Genomic DNA, 19,333 nt, shown 5'->3' on the forward strand with positions numbered 1-19,333 from the left:
TCTATCACCATCCCCACTGTCTCTATCCCCATCCCCACCGTCTCTATCCCCATCCCCACCATCTCTATCACCATCCCCACCATCTCTATCCCCATCCCCACCATCTCTATCCCCATCCCCACCGTCTCTATCCCCATCCCCACCGTCTCTATCCCCATCCCCACCATCTCTATCCCCATCCCCACCGTCTCTATCCCCATCCCCACCGTCTCTATCCCCATCCCCACCGTCTCTATCCCCATCCCCACCACCTCTATCCCCACCCCACCATCTCTATCCCCATCCCCACCGTCTCTATCCCCACCCCACCATCTCTATCTCCATCCCCGCCATCTCTATCACCATCCCCGCCATCTCTATCCCCATCCCCGCCATCTCTATCCCCATCCCCACCATCTCTATCACCATCCCCGCCATCTCTATCACCATCCCCACCATCTCTATCCCCATCCCCACTGTCTCTATCCCCATCCCCACCATCTCTATCCCCATCCCCGCCATCTCTATCCCCATCCCCACCATCTCTATCCCCATCCCCACCATCTCTATCCCCATCCCCACCATCTCTATCTCCATCCCCGCCATCTCTATCACCATCCCCACCATCTCTATCACCATCCCCGCCATCTCTATCCCCATCCCCACCATCTCTATCCCCATCCCCACCATCTCTATCCCCATCCCCACCATCTCTATCCCCATCCCCACCATCTCTATCCCTATCCCCACCACCTCTATCCCCATCCCCACCATCTCTATCACCATCCCCACCATCTCTATCTCCATCCCCGCCATCTCTATCCCCATCCCCACCATCTCTATCCCCATCCCCACCATCTCTATCACCATCCCCACCATCTCTATCCCCATCCCCACTGTCTCTATCACCATCCCCACCATCTCTATCACCATCCCCACCATCTCTATCCCCATCCCCACCATCTCTATCCCCATCCCATCATCTCTATCCCCATCCCCACCATCTCTATCCCCATCCCCACCATCTCTATCACCATCCCCACCATCTCTATCCTCATCCCCGCCATCTCCATCATCCCCACCATCTCTATCCCCATCCCCACCGTCTCTATCCCCATCCCCACCATCTCTATCCCCATCCCCACCATCTCTATCACCATCCCCACCATCTCTATCTCCATCCCCACCATCTCTATCACCATCCCCGCCATCTCTATCCCCATCCCCACTGTCTCTATCCCCACCCCACCATCTCTATCACCATCCCCACCATCTCTATCACCATCCCCACCATCTCTATCCCCATCCCCGCCATCTCTATCATCATCCCCACCATCACCAGGTTCACTACTGTGTTCTGCTTGCATTGTAAGCAAAAACGGAAAATTTCAAATGTCCATCTTTTAGTCTGGACAAGTGTACTTGGCTAAGTACCATCACAGCCCCCATCTTACAGGGCTAAAAAGCCCAACCTTCAGAAAGATTGAGACACTTACATAAAATTATAAATGACAAACAGCACAGGATCTGAACCTCACTGGAGTCTGTGCAGAGGCTCTGAAGGTGTAAAAGGAGAATCCTGGCAGAAGAAGGTGGGAAGCTATCCGGTCAGAAGTCATGGTCTGTTCTTTACCCATGACTGCAGTGACTGTGTAGGCCAGTCTCGAAGCCATTGCAACAGGATGTCAAGAAGGATGGAGGCTTAGAATGGACTCAGCCACAGTCTTCTGAGGCAGCCATCGAATTCCAGTTATAATACTGTAGATGGTGACCTCACCCCAAATGTGTCAGCAGTCTCACAACCCACAGGGGACCTCACTTCTTCCAGATCTATAGAGAGACCTTGCTGGTCTTAATAGCACAGTAGAAAGAGGGGGCGGTGCTGGCGCCTGGAACAAGTCTAGCATAGGGATATTTGTTGAATTGGCAGACATTCTTTCTCCAGGTGGAGGGCTATGCTGAGAAATTGTGGGGCTCCTTTCAGACGTAATAAATAGAAATAACTGGGGACTGAAGGCCAGCCTGTGCTCCACTTGCCAAGCTGCATGCCCTGGTTCGGGGCTGCACCTGCCCCAAGGAGGGTGCTGTGCTCTAATTCCAGTCGAGATGCAGTGCGGGTTCGCAGTAACTCATTCTAGCAGGGAGGAGGGAACTTTGGGCTTCTTAGTGATGCAGCAGCTTTGGAGTCATCCATGTTCCTGTAAGCAACCCCAAACTCACAGATTGGCTAAGCTAGGCCTGGGTGGAATTAACTTTTTAATCTGCCATTGGTGCCCTGCCTGGGAAGAAGAGCATTTCTCCACGCCACCCTAGGAAAAGTCACGCAGCCCACCACTCTCCATGTTGAGTAGAGTTAAGCACACTTTTGGCAAGTACTCTTTCGGCGTATTGAGAATGTCCATGCTTCCACCACAGGCGGCGCTGAGCGCGTCAGCATTCTAATACAGCACCGTCACTGACCTGCCACTGACCGGTGGACGGTGAATCTTAAACCAGGACTCCCTGGTTCCACAACGGGTGTTAGAACACAGATCCCCACAGCTTGAACAATCGAGGTTTAACTCCCATGAACCCACTTCAACATGTAATTACATGTCATAGACTGCTCCTCGATGCTCCTCGGGCTTGGCTTAATAGCGCAGGTTTTGATTGTTTTGAGGCTGCTTGCATTTTTTCTTATTAACCATTTTTAAAACTGGTTTTTCGGAATCTTTTCAATATTTTCAGCACATCTATGTTCACACCATCTTCCACTATACTGTTTTTTTTTTTCAATTAGAATTATCACTGGTTGTCAATTTGACTCAGCCAGTGTCATTTGAGGGAGTCTCAACTGGGTGGGGAATTAGCCAAATCAATCTGGCCTCTGCGTATGTCTGTGGGGGAATTGTCTTGATTGTTATTTGATGTAGGAGGGCCAGGCTCATTGTGGGCATCATCATCCCTAGGCAGGTGGACTTAGGCTGCTGCATAAGAAAGCTACTGAGCACAGGCCAGTGAGAGAGTCGTCAAGCAGTGTTTCTCAATGGCTCCTGTCTTCAGGTTCCTACCTTGACTTTTTTTCCTACTCTACTCAATGATAGGTTGTGACCTAGAGGTGAAAACCAAATAAATCCTTTCCTCCCAAGTTGCTTTTGATCAGGACATTTCATCACAGCAAAAGAAAATGAAGCTGCGATGGCCGTGACCCTGCCGTCTTGGAGGAAGATCATGAATTACAAGCTGAAATAAGCCCTCTCTTCCCCATGTCGCCTTTGGTCAGAGGGTTTGATCACATGAACAGGAAGCAGCAATGGGGTGCTGTTGTTACTCGGCTTATGCCCAAGTATTGAGCATTGAGAGAAAGTTCAGCATTGAGAGAAAAACTGAAGCATTGCTGGATGCTCATATTTTGACTCTTCTCATGAATGCCCAAATCCCCTATAGAAGCTCCCCAACATTTCCAAATGTTTTTATGGGAAATGTACAACTCCCAGCGGAGACCCCCTGAATATTGCTATACTTGTTATGAATTTATGATTGAGTGAGACTGGAAAACAGCCAGGACAGGACATCACAAGACACCTCAAATCCTGTGCATCCGTGGCAGGATTGGACGATTTTTTATGGTTTGGATATGGTATCTCATCAACTCTTAAGTTGGAATTTAGGCCCCACTATGAACTATCAAGAGGCTGTACGTTCAGACACTGAGAGAAACAATTAACAAATGAAACCTCCTGGAACTGAAAAGCTTCTGTAAAGCAAAGGACATGGTCAACAAGACAAAGCGGCAGCCTACAGAATGGGAAAGATCTTCGCCAACCCCACATCAGACAGAGGGCTGATCTCCAAAATATACAAAGAACTCAAGAAATTGGACACCAAAAGAACAAATAATGGAGGAAAAAAATGGAGTACAGTCCTAAACAGAGAACTCTCAACAGAGGAATCTAAAATGGCTGAAAGACACTTAAGGAAATGCTCAACATCCTTAGTCATCAGAGAAATGCAAATCAAAACAACTCTGAGACTCCATCTTACAATTGTAAGAATGGCCAAGATAAAAAACACCAATGATAGCTTGTGCTGGAGAGGATATGGGGTAAAGGGAACACTCTTGAATTGCTGGTGGGAGTGCAAACTGGTACAGCCACTTTGGATATCAGTATGGCAATTTCTCAGAAAATTAGGAAACAACCTTCCACAAGACCCAGAAATACCGCTTTTGGGTATATACCCAAAGGATGCTCAATAATACCACAAGGACATGTACTCAACTATGTTCATAGCAGCATTGTTTGTCATATCCAGAACATGGAAACAACCCAAATGCCCCTCAACTGAATGGATAAAGAAGATGCAGTACATTTACACAATGGAGTACTACACAGCGGGGAAAAATAATGATATCTTGAAATTTGTGGGCAAATGGATGGATCTAAAAAACATCATATTGAGTGAGGTAACCCAGACCCAGAAAGACAAATATCATATGTACTCACTCATAAGTGGCTTTTAGAAATAAAGCAAAGAAAACCCAGCCTACAATTCACAACCCCAGAGAACCTAGACAACAAACAGGACCCCGAGAGAGACATACATGGATCTAATCTATATGGGAAGTAAAAAAAGACAAGATCTCCTGAGTAAATTGGGAGTGTGGGGATCATGGGAGAAGGGAGAAGGGGAAGGGGGGGAAGGGAGGGAATCTGAGGAAAAATATATAGCTCTATAAAAACAATTGAAAAAAATAAAAGAGTGATTGTGCTTTTAGAAGGCAAACAAGGTGTTACCCTCATGAATAAACCCCATCATATGACCGATATACTGATGTGTTCGTGAGAAATGGTGAGATTGGGTCTACAAGAAAGCCCATTTGTCCGGGTCTTTCTCACTTTTCCCACTCTCGTGATGTCATGCCAGCCGTAAAGTCTTTGTTAGACACGGACCTTTGAACAAATAAAATTCCCCTCTCTCCTCTCAACAACTTTATAACACACTCAGACGCTCACCTTCCTCTGCACGACTTTTTCTCTTTGCCCTTTGGAACCATCCTCATGAAATTTATCAATCCTGTCTGTGTTACGCTTCTTGAATGAGCAATTGCTTCTGATACTTTAGAGAATACACAATAGCAAGCAAGTAGGTGGGGCTGTTTAGATTTTTACCTTCAATTGTTTCATATTCTGCTTGTTTCCATATGTAGCCTGGTGCCTCCAGACACCAAACCTACCTCCCCATCCATGACACGACTGTTACACATACCCAATACAATGCTGCAGGCTCTACATGATTGCCAGATATATTTTGTCGCATCCATATGACTCTACTACCCAGTGTTAAACAGCGTACACAAGGCAGGTGCCATGGCATGGACCTGTCAACCCAGCAACTCAAGAGGTGGAGGCAGGAGGCTCATATTCAAAGCTAGTCTGGACTCTAAAGTGAAACTTTGTCTCAAAACAGCACCACCCGCATAGCTACCTACAAACCCCAAGCCTGAAACAAAGAAACAACAAAACTACCGCTGGCAAGACAGATAGCGGGTGAAGCACTTGCCACACAAAGCTGAAGACCAGAGTTCAACCCCCAGAACCCACGAAAAGGTGGAGGGAGAGAAGCAACTCCACACTGTTGTCTCTGACCTCTTCCCCTCCCATATCCCAGGCACAGGCACCCACACAAACAAAGAAAAGCAAAATTAAAACCCTCAACTGAAGCAAACAACAGCAACACACACCAACATCCTATCCCCACTTTTCAGATCAACAACCAAAACATTTTAAAAAAATGTATGGAACTTTCCTACAGCTTTCTGACAGTCAAATGCTATCATGCTGTCAAGCTCTGGAGAAAAGCTTGGGAAGTGATGGGACAAAGAGAGGCTTCCTTCCATTCCAAGCCTCAGCTCCAGCTCCCAGCTGCAGCACTAGCATCCAGCCTGTCACCGCCAGCTGGTGGCTGAGTTCCGACCAGCAAGAGAGAGGGAAAGCCTCTGTAGGGGTTTCCCCAAAGTGGCACCCGGAAGGGTAAATTAGCTGCTTCACCAATAAACCAGGATGGAATGTGGGCACTGGTGCCAGGCTGAGAGGCTGCTGCTGGGAGAGTCTGGCAGCCTACAACTCTTCCAGCCTCTAGGAAAATAAAAACAAAACCCCAAACCAACCCAGGATCAGATACCCAGGGAGAGGAAGGAAGTGGGGAAGTCAGCTGGTTGGTCCTACTGGAAGGGTGTGATAACTTCAACTTCCTGGACTTTGAAACAGGAGCAAAACGGACATGTGAATCCTTCAACACCTACTCCTTCACCCATGCCTTCGTTTTGTAATATTTCCTAAGTTTATCTGTGTGTCAGAGCCTCTTGTGATTGCTTCTGCAGCACCCACTAACAAACATGGTAAATATCTCCAACCTCACAGAGCTGGCAGTTTGTGTAATGAGGCGACACAGGCAGCAGATATAGTAAAAAATAAAGGGTCAGTGAGATAGTCCAGCCAGCAGGCGCCTGCTGTGCAAGCATGGCGACCCAAGTCCCATCCCCAGAACTCACCTAAAAGGTGAGTGGTCCTTTGACCTCTGACCTCCACTCACGCGCTGTATGTGCTTCCCCCCAGATCAAACCTTAAAAGTCAAACACTATATTAGGTGGAGAGAAGGATCTTGCTCTGGAAGCGAAAGGGAAGGGGCACCTTCAGCTTGATGGAGGAGGGGAGTGTCTTTTGTTTTAAACTTATAGCCAGGTCTCATGAAGTAACATTTGAATAAGGAAATTATTATTATTATTATTATTGATATTAGTATTGTGATGCTGGGCACCATTCTAGGTATGTCACAGTTATCTCATTAATACTTACAATCACCCTGAAATATAGCTATGATAATCCCCGTTTTACAAAGAAACCTAGGTTTAGAGATCTGCACCCATTTCTGGTCACCTTAGGACTAACAAGTGGTGTGACTGGGATTTGAACCAAGCCAAAAACTGCAGCGATTGCGCACTTGCACGCTGGTGCAATCAGCCAGATGTGGGGAAGGTCAGTGAGTAGGTATAAATGGAATCGCTGCTGTGCCCAGGTTAGGTTTTACAGGTGGCCAATCTTAGTCCCGCCTTGGGTGGGAGTTGCATTGGCTAGCTGCAGGAGAAGTGGGCCTATGGGGGAGGGAGCACGGAACTGCTGGGGTTGTCCAGGGACAGCAGCGGGACAGCGTCTATGTAAATTTCACCTGCCACCACCGGGACCAGCTGCTCTAGTCAATAAGAGAGGATCTGGTTCTTGGGAGCATTGAAGAGGGCAACAGAGCTGAGCCCCAGGGTGCAGCTGCATGGAGGAGTCCTCAAGTGCACTGGCTGGGGGCTCTGGGCACAGGACAGAGTGGTGGAGGGGTTCCTGGAAATAGTGCGACAAGGTTCGTGTGCAGCAAAGTGGGGACAGTCTAGGACAAACTGAGGGAGAATAAAAAGCAAGCCGCCTTTTTCCTTGTGAAAGGAGCGCAAGGCACAGTCAAGAAAGTCCTGTGGAAATGTCCGGGTGACAACTTCCAGAGAGCTGGAAAACAGGTGCCAGAGAGAGGCAAGGGAGGGGTGCTGGGTGCAGGAAGAAACAGAAGGAACTTTGACCCTACAGAAAACATTCTGGGCAAAGTGGGGCAAGTTCAGGGAGGACCCCATGGAGGCAGAGCCCAATGCCGGCAAAGAAAAAGAGCTTGCCTAACACAGGGCAACTTTGGGGGCTTAGAGGGCAGGGGCACCAGTGTGGCCAAGCCCGGGACGTACAGCCTGCTAGCTCAGAGCGTAGGGCACACTCGGTAAGGTCCTAGGAAAGCAGTTGGGGATAGGGAACTTGGAGAGGGAGCGCGGGGAAAGTGAGCGCCAAGTTGTTTCTGCCACCCGAAGGCTTGGCTAGACTCTGTGCTGCGGAGGCTGATAATATTGAGCAGAAGAAAGGCAAGGAAGAGGTGTGTACACCAAAACCCAGCACAAAAAGTCCATGAGAGACCGCGCCGCCAGGATCTTTCCTTTGCAGCTGCTTTTGATATCAACCCCACTTACCATGATTGCGAAGACCAAAGCTACGATATTGACTGGGTACGCTGGGCAAAAACACGCGACAATGGTGAGCCACAGATAGTTCTTGGGTGTAGGAATGTCCTCTTCGGTCTTGTCATCTTCCGTGTTGGCTTCGGGGCTGCTGCTGTCCAATGCTCCCTTGGAATCTATGCGGGACACATACTGGGACATGGGCGAAGTCGCTGGTGACACCGGGAGGGAAGAGGAGCGCGAAGTTCGCGCAAGCTGAGGCTGTGGCTGTCGGCTCATGGTGAGCTGACGCTCTTGAAAAGCTTGTAGCTCCAGCCTCAAGGGAGATGTGACTGCACTCCTCTCGCGTAGGTCGGTCCTTTGCCTGTACCCGGCTGGGCTCAGGGACCTACGCCAAGAGCCTCCCCAGAAAGAAGGAGGGAGGGAGAAAGCAGGGAAAGGAGGCGGGGGCGAGAGGGACGACGGGCGCGCGGGGTGGGGGTGGGGGGGACCTCGACGCGGACCTACGGACGGACAGACAGGATCTGTCTCACTTAGAGGCAGAGGAGCAGCGGGAGACACTAACTTCCCTCACACCTAGAGACACTTCAGTGGATGCACTGAGAAGTTTGCAAGAACCGGCTCAGGAAAAGAGGAAGCAGGACCTTTTAAGATTTAAACTGGTCCGGGGGTGGGGGTGGGGGAGGTGTTGCAGGCTTCAAAGGGCGGGCTCACCTTTTAAAACACCACTGAATTTGAATCATTAGCGGGAGTATGATCCCCTATCCAGTCGATAACAGTTTTTATACTTTATACTACCCTTCTCACGCCTCCGCAGGCTCAGGCGTCTGGAGCAGGTACCTTCCGCACCCGCCCCCCTCCACCGCAGTAGAAACAAGGAGGTCCTTCTCTCTATTTTTCCTCTTATATGGGAGACAGGTGGTGGTTTTGGCTGGTGTCTGCAACCTGAACGGATGGGGGAGGGGGAGAGAGAGAGAGAGAGAGAGAGAAAAAGAGAGAGAGAGAGAGACAGAGAGAGACAGAGAGAGAGACAGAGAGAGAGACACACAGAGAGAGACAGAGAGACAGAGACAGAGAGACAGAGAGATGGGCTTTGGTTCCTGGGGCCAAGAAAATAGCTGTGTTAAGATCTCAGCCATTCCCAAGAAATCGGAACTGAGACTCTGACTAGACGCAGCTTGGTCACAGGATAAAGTCCCCATCACCTTACCCAATTTCTACATTTGAAAAAGAGTTTGTGTGTCATGGTTCATGCCTTACCTGGACATTGCCAGAAGGCGTGAGATTGCACAGAAAGCCAGGAAAATGTATATGCTCAATAAATGTTAGCGTCGTTCAGGATTCTGGTTTCTTAGAGAAGAAATGATTGGAAAGGATTATGCAGTATCTCAGACCCAGAATTCACTGTCACAGATATTTCATCTGAAATCCAGATATTCGGAGCTTGGTAGGACCATAAAAATGATAATAACACTAACACACATGATTTCAAAAGCAGTTAGATCACCATACTCAGAGGTATTAATCATCACGGCTCTCTCAGAACATGAACATCATTGTCTAGGACGCTCTTGCTTACAAAGCATGGAGGTCATACTTAACTGGACTCACCTCTTTGCTTCTCTGAACTGCCAATCCAGTGAGACACAGAGACCTAGAGGCAAAGGGAGAGACAGAGGACACATACACAGAAACATAAGAGAGACACAGAGAGAGACACAGAGAGAGAGACACAGAGAGAGACACACACAGAGAGAGACACAGAGAGAGACACAGAGAGAGAGACACAGAGAGAGACACAGAGACAGAGAGAGACACAGAGAGAGCCATACAGAGAGAGACACACAGAGAGAGACACAGAGAGAGACACAGAGAGAGACACACAGAGAGAGACACAGAGAGAGACACACAGAGAGAGCCATACAGAGAGAGACACAGAGAGAGACACAGAGACAGAGAGAGACACAGAGAGAGACACAGAGAGAGACACACAGAGAGAGACACAGAGAGAGACACAGAGAGAGACACAGAGAGAGCCATACAGAGAGAGACACAGAGAGAGAGAGACACAGAGAGAGACACAGAGAGAGACACAGAGAGAGACACACAGAGAGAGACACAGAGAGAGACACAGAGAGAGACACACAGAGAGAGACACAGAGAGAGACACAGAGAGAGACACAGAGAGAGCCATACAGAGAGAGACACAGAGAGAGCCATACAGAGAGAGACACAGAGAGAGACACAGAGAGAGACACACAGAGAGAGACACAGAGAGAGACACAGAGAGAGACACAGAGAGAGCCATACAGAGAGAGACACAGAGAGAGAGAGACACAGAGAGAGACACAGAGAGAGACACAGAGAGACACACAGAGAGAGACACAGAGAGAGACACAGAGAGAGACACACAGAGAGAGACACAGAGAGAGACACAGAGAGAGCCATACAGAGAGAGACACAGAGAGAGAGACACAGAGAGAGAGAGACACAGAGAGAGACACAGAGAGAGACACACAGAGAGAGACACAGAGAGAGAGAGACACAGAGAGAGACACAGAGAGAGACACACAGAGAGAGACACAGAGAGAGACACACACAGAGAGAGACACAGAGAGAGCCATACAGAGAGAGACACAGAGAGAGACACACACAGAGAGAGACACAGAGAGAGCCATACAGAGAGAGACACAGAGAGAGACACAGAGAGAGAGACACAGAGAGAGAGACACAGAGAGAGCCATACAGAGAGAGACACACACAGAGAGAGACACAGAGAGAGACACAGAGAGAGACACACACAGAGAGAGACACAGAGAGAGCCATACAGAGAGAGACACACACAGAGAGAGACACACACAGAGAGAGACACAGAGAGAGCCATACAGAGAGAGACACAGAGAGAGACACACACAGAGAGAGACACAGAGAGAGAGACACAGAGAGAGACACACAGAGAGACACACAGAGAGAGAGACACAGAGAGAGAGAGACACAGAGAGAGACACAGAGAGAGACACACAGAGAGAGACACACACAGAGAGAGACACAGAGAGAGCCATACAGAGAGAGACACAGAGAGAGACACACAGAGAGAGAGACACAGAGAGAGAGACACAGAGAGAGCCATACAGAGAGAGACACAGAGAGAGACACACAGAGAGAGAGACACAGAGAGAGAGACACAGAGAGAGACACACAGAGAGACACACAGAGAGAGAGACACAGAGAGAGAGAGACACAGAGAGAGACACAGAGAGAGACACACAGAGAGAGACACACACAGAGAGAGACACAGAGAGAGCCATACAGAGAGAGACACAGAGAGAGACACACAGAGAGAGAGACACAGAGAGAGAGACACAGAGAGAGCCATACAGAGAGAGACACAGAGAGAGACACACAGAGAGAGAGACACAGAGAGAGCCATATAGAGAGAGACACACAGAGAGACACACAGAGAGAGAGACACAGAGAGAGAGAGACACAGAGAGAGCCATACAGAGAGAGACACAGAGAGAGAGACACAGAGAGAGCCATACAGAGAGAGACACAGAGAGAGACACACACAGAGAGGGACACACAGAGAGAGAGACACAGAGAGACACAGAGAGAGACACAGAGACACACAGAGGGACACAGAGAGAGCCATACAGAGAGAGACACAGAGAGAGACACACACAGAGAGAGACACACACAGAGAGAGACACACAGAGAGCCATACAGAGAGAGACACACACAGAGAGAGGAGGAAAATCGTATTTCTGACCTTTTTTGTTTTTTTAAATTTATTTATTTATTAAAGATTTCTGCCTTTTCCCCACCACCGCCTCCCATTTCCCTCCCCCTCCCCCAATCAAGTCCCCCTCCCTCGTCAGCCTGAAGAGCAATCAGGGTTCCCTGCCCTGTGGGAAGTCCAAGGACCACCCACCTCCATCCAGGTCTAGTAAGGTGAGCATCCAAACTGCCTAGTATTTCTGACCTTTTGTATCTGTGTGAGGAACAGTGCCTGGGACAAGCTTCCGGGAGGAACACCCAGAGATGAGACAGCACCTTCTTCATCATGCCCTCTTCTCTATGTTGGTTGGTTAATCGAGTTCAGATAAACCAAAAGATTAGACTCAGTCTTTTTGTGTTTGTCATATTTTGTTTTTGAGACAGGATCTCACTCTGTAGCCTAGGATGACCTTTCACTTACAGGGATCCTCCTGCCTCAGCACCCCATGTGCTGGGATTATAAGTGTACCACCATACCCAGGCTCCCATTTGGCCTTTGCCATGGTGGTTCCCTCTGCCCAGAATGCTCATTCCCAGACAGCCTCTCGTTTTTCTTCACCACTTAGTTCAAAGTCACTTTCTCAAGACAGGCCTTATCAAGAGTAGGTCCAGTTACTGTTAGGTGATATTTTATCAGCATGGCTACTTTTGTGTGAGGGTCACAACACTCATTTAGGGTGTATTCTTTCTTTACCTCTTATATGCATCTCCAGTGCTTAGATTTATCCTAACACATGGGAGGGAGACAGGCCTTGGATCGTTAGTCTGGAGGTTTCTCACAGTACGTTAAGCTCCACCTCCGAGCCTGCTTCTCAAGGCCCATCCTGGACTAATGGCCCTGCCTTCTCCTCCAGCCTCTCTGCTAGCCCCTCCCTCTTCAACGTTCAGATGCAAAGGTTTTTCCTCACCCTTCCCAGCCCTCAGTCTGTAGCCTGCTCTTCCCCTCGTAGGATTGTCTCCCTCCTCCCTGCTTCTTGGCTCCATCTCCTTCGGGAACCCCATGGGTTCCCTCTTCAGGGGGGCCATCCTATCTGAAATAGACTTTGTCTTATTATTCGTCTCCTCGTTGGCTTGTCTATTGTCTTTGTCTCAGTTATCATGGTCAGTTATTTTCTTGGTTTCTTTGTCTGTTATGCTAGTCTCCCAGTTAGCAAACTCCACGAGCTGATCTTTTTCCTCTTTGCTGGACTGGGATTGCTCCTGCACCCAGAACAGCCCTGGACCATAGTGTGTGCACAGAAGATAATTCACTGAGTGAATGAGAGTTATATTTAATCATCCAAGTCAGGAGCTCGCGGACTCCATTCTTCTTCCTCCTCCAGCCTCTCTAAGGGCTATTCATCAAACCCTATTGATCCCATCTCACGTGTGACTCTTCACTCTGTCTTCTTTCCCCCTTGCTCCAGCCAGTGTGTTCCAGTTCTGGCTCTTACCAACACTGGGAAGGCTCGGTGGTGCCCCTCCTGTGATCTGAGGCTGGTTAATTTAATGGTGGGACCAAACATTAGGTTTGGGTACCATGTGGAAGTTTGCTTTCTCATGAGTTGTGCCATCAACTCTAACCTATTAGTATCAGCTAGGGAAATAGAAACGAGGAGATTGGCGCCTCTGCCAGACAACTGTCTGGTTTACCAGAGTTATCAAACATTTAAGGAGTGATTTCTGTATGCATACAATGAATTCCTTAAATACACATCTCATTTAATCCTTGCAACTCAAAAATGATTTACTCTGTGTGTGTGTGTGTGTGCCTGTGTGTATGTATGGCTACCTGTGTGTGTACAAGCAGAGGCCAGGAGAGGGCGCTGGATCCCTTGAGGAAGGAGTTACAGGAGGTTGTGGACTGCCTGACGTGTGTGCTGGAAACTGAACTTGGGACCTCTGCCAGAGCATCAAGTGCTCTTTTCTTTTCTTTTTCTTTTTTGATTTTTCAAGACAGGGTTTCTCTGTGTAACTTCGGAACCTGTCCTGGAACTCACTCTGCAGACCAGGCTGGCCTCGAAATCACAGAGATCCGCCTGCCTCTGCCTTCCGAGTACTGGGATTAAAGGCGTCACCACCACCACTGCTCTTAACGGTTGAGCCTTCTCCTCCTGCCCCAGTGTCTACAACTCTGTATTAGTTAGATGGTTCACAAATGGGAATGTCTAACATGATTCAGATAAGAAGCCTCCTGAGGGTCTAAGTGGAAGTACAGGCATTTCAACTACGGTTAAGACATTTTTTCCAGCTAACAGGTCCACACAAGAAAGTTAGATGGGCATCTTCGGAGTTTGTTGGTTTTGTTCTCTTCCACTGAGAGAAGCCGGATTAATAGCTTGATGCCTGGTCAAAAATGTAGCAGTGAAATTGTGATGACCCGAAACATTTAAGATGAAATTGAAAAGAAAGTGCTCATACCAGAAAGTGTAATGAATGTGGCACACACTCTTGAAGGATGTGCATTGGATCACTCGACTGGGGTTTCTTGGTCCGGTTTCCAGAGGCTCACTAATTTTCTCTGAGAGGCCAGCTTGTTGCTTTTCAACGAGCCCTACTGGCTGATTGCTTCGTGATGTGGCACTGCCTTCCCCTTCTTTCTTTCTCTCTTTCTTTCTAAAATATTTGTTTATTTATTTATTACGTATACAATATTCTGTGTGTATGCCCTCAGCAGGCCAGAAGGGGGCACCAGATCACATTACAGATGGTTGTGAGCCACCATGTGGTTGCTGGGAATTGAACTCAGGACCTTTGAAAGAGCAGGCAATGCTCTTAACCTCTGAGCCATCTCTCCAGCCCCTGTCTTCCCTTTCGAGGGGTGATGGGGACAAAGCAGCTTCCTAACATGGTGGAGAAGGAAGAGTCTGGAACCCAGTAGAGCAGAACATCTTCCTGATCTTTGCTGAGAGTTTTGTACCCACACGTGAAATGAGTTCATCCTAGAAAACCAAGGAATGAAGAGCGGTGTTGGAAGAAGGGTCACAAAGGCAGCCACTACAAAGACTCGGGTCTACTCCCTTCTGGTTTCTTTCTAACATGTACGTAGGTTTCCTCACTCCAATGGGGTTTACGCTCTCATTTCCCCCTTTGGGTTATTGGTACTGCCTGACGACCTGGTCACTAGGGATAGGATGCTTAGCATTTATTGTTGTTGCTGTGACTCTGAAAAGCTCTAGAGTGAGATTGCTGATAGCATGTCTCTGCGTTTTCACAGCTGCTTTGTGACCTGTGGTCCTACAAGACAAATGCCAATCTTGGAAAATGTGTATGTATTTGACATGTTTCTCTGTATAAATGTACACATGAATGCAGAGGCTCACGTTAGGATCCGCTGCAGCTGAAGTCACAGACTGAGACACCGGATATGGGTGCTGGTAACTGAATTTGGCTCCTCTGGAAGAGCAGCAAGTACTTTTAACTTATTTTTACTTGTTTATTGACAGTTTCTCACATATATAAGCAGTGCGTTTCCATCTATTTAACCCTCTTCGCCTCTCTCACACTGTCCTCTCCCGAATCCCCCTCCTCCCCACCAGTCCTCCCCCTTTCCTATGTCTTTGTCCTTTTGGGTCTCTGTGTTTCATCAGGGTTGCTTATATGAGCTTGGACAGGGGATTGTTGACTGGAACCTAGGCAACTTTTGTAAGGGCAAGAAAAACACAGAGCAGCCGTGGTAAGACATGCGCCGAAAAAAATCTAGGTTGAACAAAAACAATCATGGTTTCAGTGGACTGTAAACATGAGGTGCTTGGAATGAGATGAAAAGAGCGGGACTCAGGGAATGATTTCACAGTTCTTGGGGGACCCTCTGATATGCAACAGGTCAGAGCTGAAACAATAGGGTTATACTGGAAACCAGGGTTCCAGACACAAATTGAATAGGATGCCAGAATACAAGAGAGCTTGTGCACACTAGCTAGTGAGAGGGAGGGGGAGGGGGGAGAGGGCAAAGAGGGAGGGAGATAGCAGAGGGAGATAGAGGGTGGAGTGGGAGGGCGGGCGAGAGAGCGCCCTATAAATCTGCTGATCTGGGAAATACGAGTGAGCCCAGATCTTTAGGAAACAGCGTAAGAGGTCCAGTGTGTTTGTTGCCAGATTTCACATTAGTCTCAAGCACCAGCCTTTAGCAGTCGTAAAGTAACTGCTGTGGTCTCAGGGGTTTGCTCCAAGAGAATAGTGCCTTTTTGGCTAATATTATTAGAATACCTCCCCAGTTTCCAGCAGCTTTTCACGAGGGAGAAAAAGGCCAGACCTAGAGAAAAGGCCTATGAAAGCAAAGAGATCCTTCCTGATGTTAATTCCTTAAACTGCGTGATTTAGTGAGGACCAGTTCAGGACAGTGGAGCCTAAAAACCAAACCCGCTAAAGCTTAAAGTGCAATTCCTCCTTCACTAGCCTCCGCTGTACTCAATAATAAAGCGCCTGTCCATCCCGTTGCTCTTCCTGCTGATTGGTATAAAGCCCTGCATCTTGGACCACACTCCACAGATCAGGATGAGCCCCTGATAATAATCGGCCCAACAGAACAGTGGTGAGGTCGTGCAACTACTTGGTGCTAGTCCAACACCCAGGCATCACCTCACATCTAGAAGCACCTACTGTGTGCACTCTGGGTTCTCTGTGTGCTCTCACTGGGTCCCCACTACAGCTTCTGTAAGCTAGACTGTGAGTGTCCCTCTTACAGATGGGACACTTGTTCAGGCTGCAGAAGCGGACAGACAGAAAACACTTACACTTCCAAGACTCCGGCCATTGATGCCTCCCACGCTCCCATCATCCTTGCAATAAAACCGTGTGCACGATTCTGTGTCTGGAGCTTTTACAGCTCATTGCCCATCTTTCGCCTTATTCTCCGCCTAGGTATCTAGGTATTTTAATGACTTTGGCGTTTCATGATGATTTGACTGTTTCTTTCATCCTAAGCAGTGTTGCAGAGTGTTCCCTTTCATGCCTGGAGTGAGGGTGTGGGGAGTTTCAGAGACTCTCATCTGCCCATTCCTTTCCTTTCTTCCCCTACCACTCTAACCAGGAGGCGGCCTTGCTTCCCTGGATGAAATGGCAGCTAAGAGCAGTTTTATTTATTTAGTTTTTCTGGTTAGCTACATTGGGAGGATGGGGGAGAGGTCCCACGAAGCAGAATTATTTCAAAAACATTTGCACTCCAAACCACTTACAGCCTAAAAGGCTGAATGCTGACACGGGGAATTGCATCCTACAGTAATGGACAGTGGAGATGCGGGAGTAGGGGATGGGCGAGCTTGGTGCAGAGAAGGTGTTTGGAAGAGAGAAGTGAAGTCAACGAGAAACCCAGTAAGTGTGGTCCAGGAAAGGAGAGAGTTAGGTGTCTGCATTAGGAGCCTATCACTTGGTGCATACAATTCAAGGTGACCAGATGGTTTGGGTTTTTGTCAACCTGTGTCATTTAAAGGTGTTTATTTGGCTGCCAAGCACCAGACACGTATTGGGAGCCATTCATAGAGTGAAGAGGACAAGACCCAGGATTCCTGTGCTTTTAGATAGACCAGATACTTATAACTTATGATCTAGGGTATAAAATAAGATAATGCGGTATTGATAGAAGGGAGTACTGTGTATCCCAGCTTAATTGTCAGCTTGACACAGCCTGGAGTCATCTGAGAAGGGAGCCTTAATTGGGCGACTACCAAGATCAGATTGGCCTGCAGGCATCTGTGGGGGACTATCTTGCTTATTAATCAATGGAAGGGGATCCATACCACTGTGGGTGGCACCATTCCCTTGGCAGGCTATTCTTGGCTATATAAGAAGACTAGCCAAGTGTGTGTGGGGGGAGCACGCCAGCAAGCAGGATCTTCCACGGCTCCTGTTGTACTTCCTTAATTGTGAATGATGTCCCTGTTGGAGGTAACACTTCACAGGACAGCGAGCAGCCTACCTTTTTAGTCCCTGCCCTGACTTTTCCCAAGTATGGAGTGTGAGGTGGAAGTGTGAGATAAAACAAAGCTTTCCTCAGTCGCATCTGGTCGGAGTGGTTTGGCACAGGAATAGAGAGAGTTGAAGCACAGGGCTAGACAGGTTTCTGTCACGGTAACAAGTGCCCAGGACAATCAACCTGAAGTAGAAAGTCTTTACTTCAGCTCACAGTTTTGGAGGTTTCAGGTCAGGGTCTGTTGGCTCATGGGGACTGTGGTGGAGGGAAACCCATGCTTCTCACGGATGTGGGCATAGAATGAGGAAGAAGATGGCTGGGCATTACAATCCTCTTTGGGTACACACTTCCATCTCCCTGAGTGCCTCCCACCAAGTCCCTCCTCTTACAGGCTTCGCTATCTCTCCATAACGCCACTGCAGTGAGGACCAAGCCTTAACACATGGGCCTTTGGGAGACATTTAACATCCAAATTATAGCAAATGCTTTGGATAGGAAGTTTGGGGAAGCACGCTAGGTAAATTTAGCTCAACCCCACAGTCATTGCTTTCCTGTTTCTACCTTAGCCTCTGCTCCAGAATATCACCGTTAATGTTCTACAATAAAGGTCTGAAAACTATGGCCTATTGTCTGTTTCCGTAAATAAAGGTTTGTCTTATAAAAGATATTTTATATTTTTATTTATTCTTTGAGAATTTCATACGATATATTTTGCTAGCCTTTACTCCCTCTACATACTCCTTCCAGATCCTTTCCCCCCTCCCTACCCACTCAACTTCATATTATTCCTTTCCCTCCTCCTCTTTCTTCTCCTTCTTGTTTACAAACAAATGATACAGCCCAGATTGTGGCACTCTTCCTAGGCACAAGCCTGTCCCGAAGTGTGGTCGATGTGTGTGGTGTCGCTCCACTGAAGGACACTGACGTTCCCCTTTCCGCCGTCAATCAAATGTCAAGAGCTCCCCTTCATGCTCCCCTCCCCTCTTCTATGCTGGGATTTTGTCTGGCTTGAGTCTTGTAGGGCCTGTGCACGCTGTCACAATCCCCCTGAGTCCATAGGCATATTTATTGTTTCATCCAGAGAATACTATTTCCTTGACGTCACCTACCACCTCTGGCTCTCAGAATTGTTCTGCCTCTTTTCTGCATATTTCCATTAATCTTCAAAATTCCATTCAATGCGTTTTGATCGTATTCACTCCACTCTTCCCACAACTCCTTCCAGATCCGCTCCCATCTCCCTCCGTGTCCTCTTTAAAGATAATCCACGGAGTTCAATGTGTGGTGCCCACGTAGTCGTGGGTACGGAACTGTCCACTGGAATGGGGTTGAGCTACCAGGGACCACACCCTTAAAGAAATTTGGTTCTCTCTTTCCCAGAAGCTACTAACTGTTAATAACCCCTCAGTTAGCATAGGGTTCATGATTCTCTTTCCTCCATGCAGAATGGTGACTGGCTTGATCTGTGTATGCAATCATTTGAGTGCAGAGGTTCCACCACGTCCGGGAATTACTGTTTCAGTTTGGCTCTTCCAGATCCCTGGCTCCTGTAATATTCTGTCCCCCATTCTGTGACAGTCCGTGAGCCTTGGAAGATGCCAAGCACGTCACACACACAATTCTTCGCATTTTGAATTGAGGGTTTCTGCATCAGCTGCCACCCACTG

General features: G+C 48.2%; 1 protein-coding gene across 1 annotated transcript in view; it reads right to left on the reverse strand.

Moving 5' to 3' along the window:
• The window catches only part of Tmem233 (transmembrane protein 233), a 45,686-nt gene extending 37,305 nt beyond the window's left edge, over positions 1-8,381 (reverse strand). Inside the window, exon 1 of the mRNA XM_075981847.1 lies at positions 8,012-8,381. Within this exon, the coding sequence (XP_075837962.1) occupies positions 8,012-8,278 (267 nt within the window). The 5' untranslated portion in view covers positions 8,279-8,381. The remainder of the gene's footprint in view (positions 1-8,011) is intronic.
• Between the last annotated feature and the right edge of the window lie 10,952 nt (positions 8,382-19,333).

This window comes from Microtus pennsylvanicus, chromosome 1 (genome assembly GCF_037038515.1).
Source record: "Microtus pennsylvanicus isolate mMicPen1 chromosome 1, mMicPen1.hap1, whole genome shotgun sequence".
In the NCBI taxonomy this organism is placed as follows: domain Eukaryota; kingdom Metazoa; phylum Chordata; class Mammalia; order Rodentia; family Cricetidae; genus Microtus; species Microtus pennsylvanicus.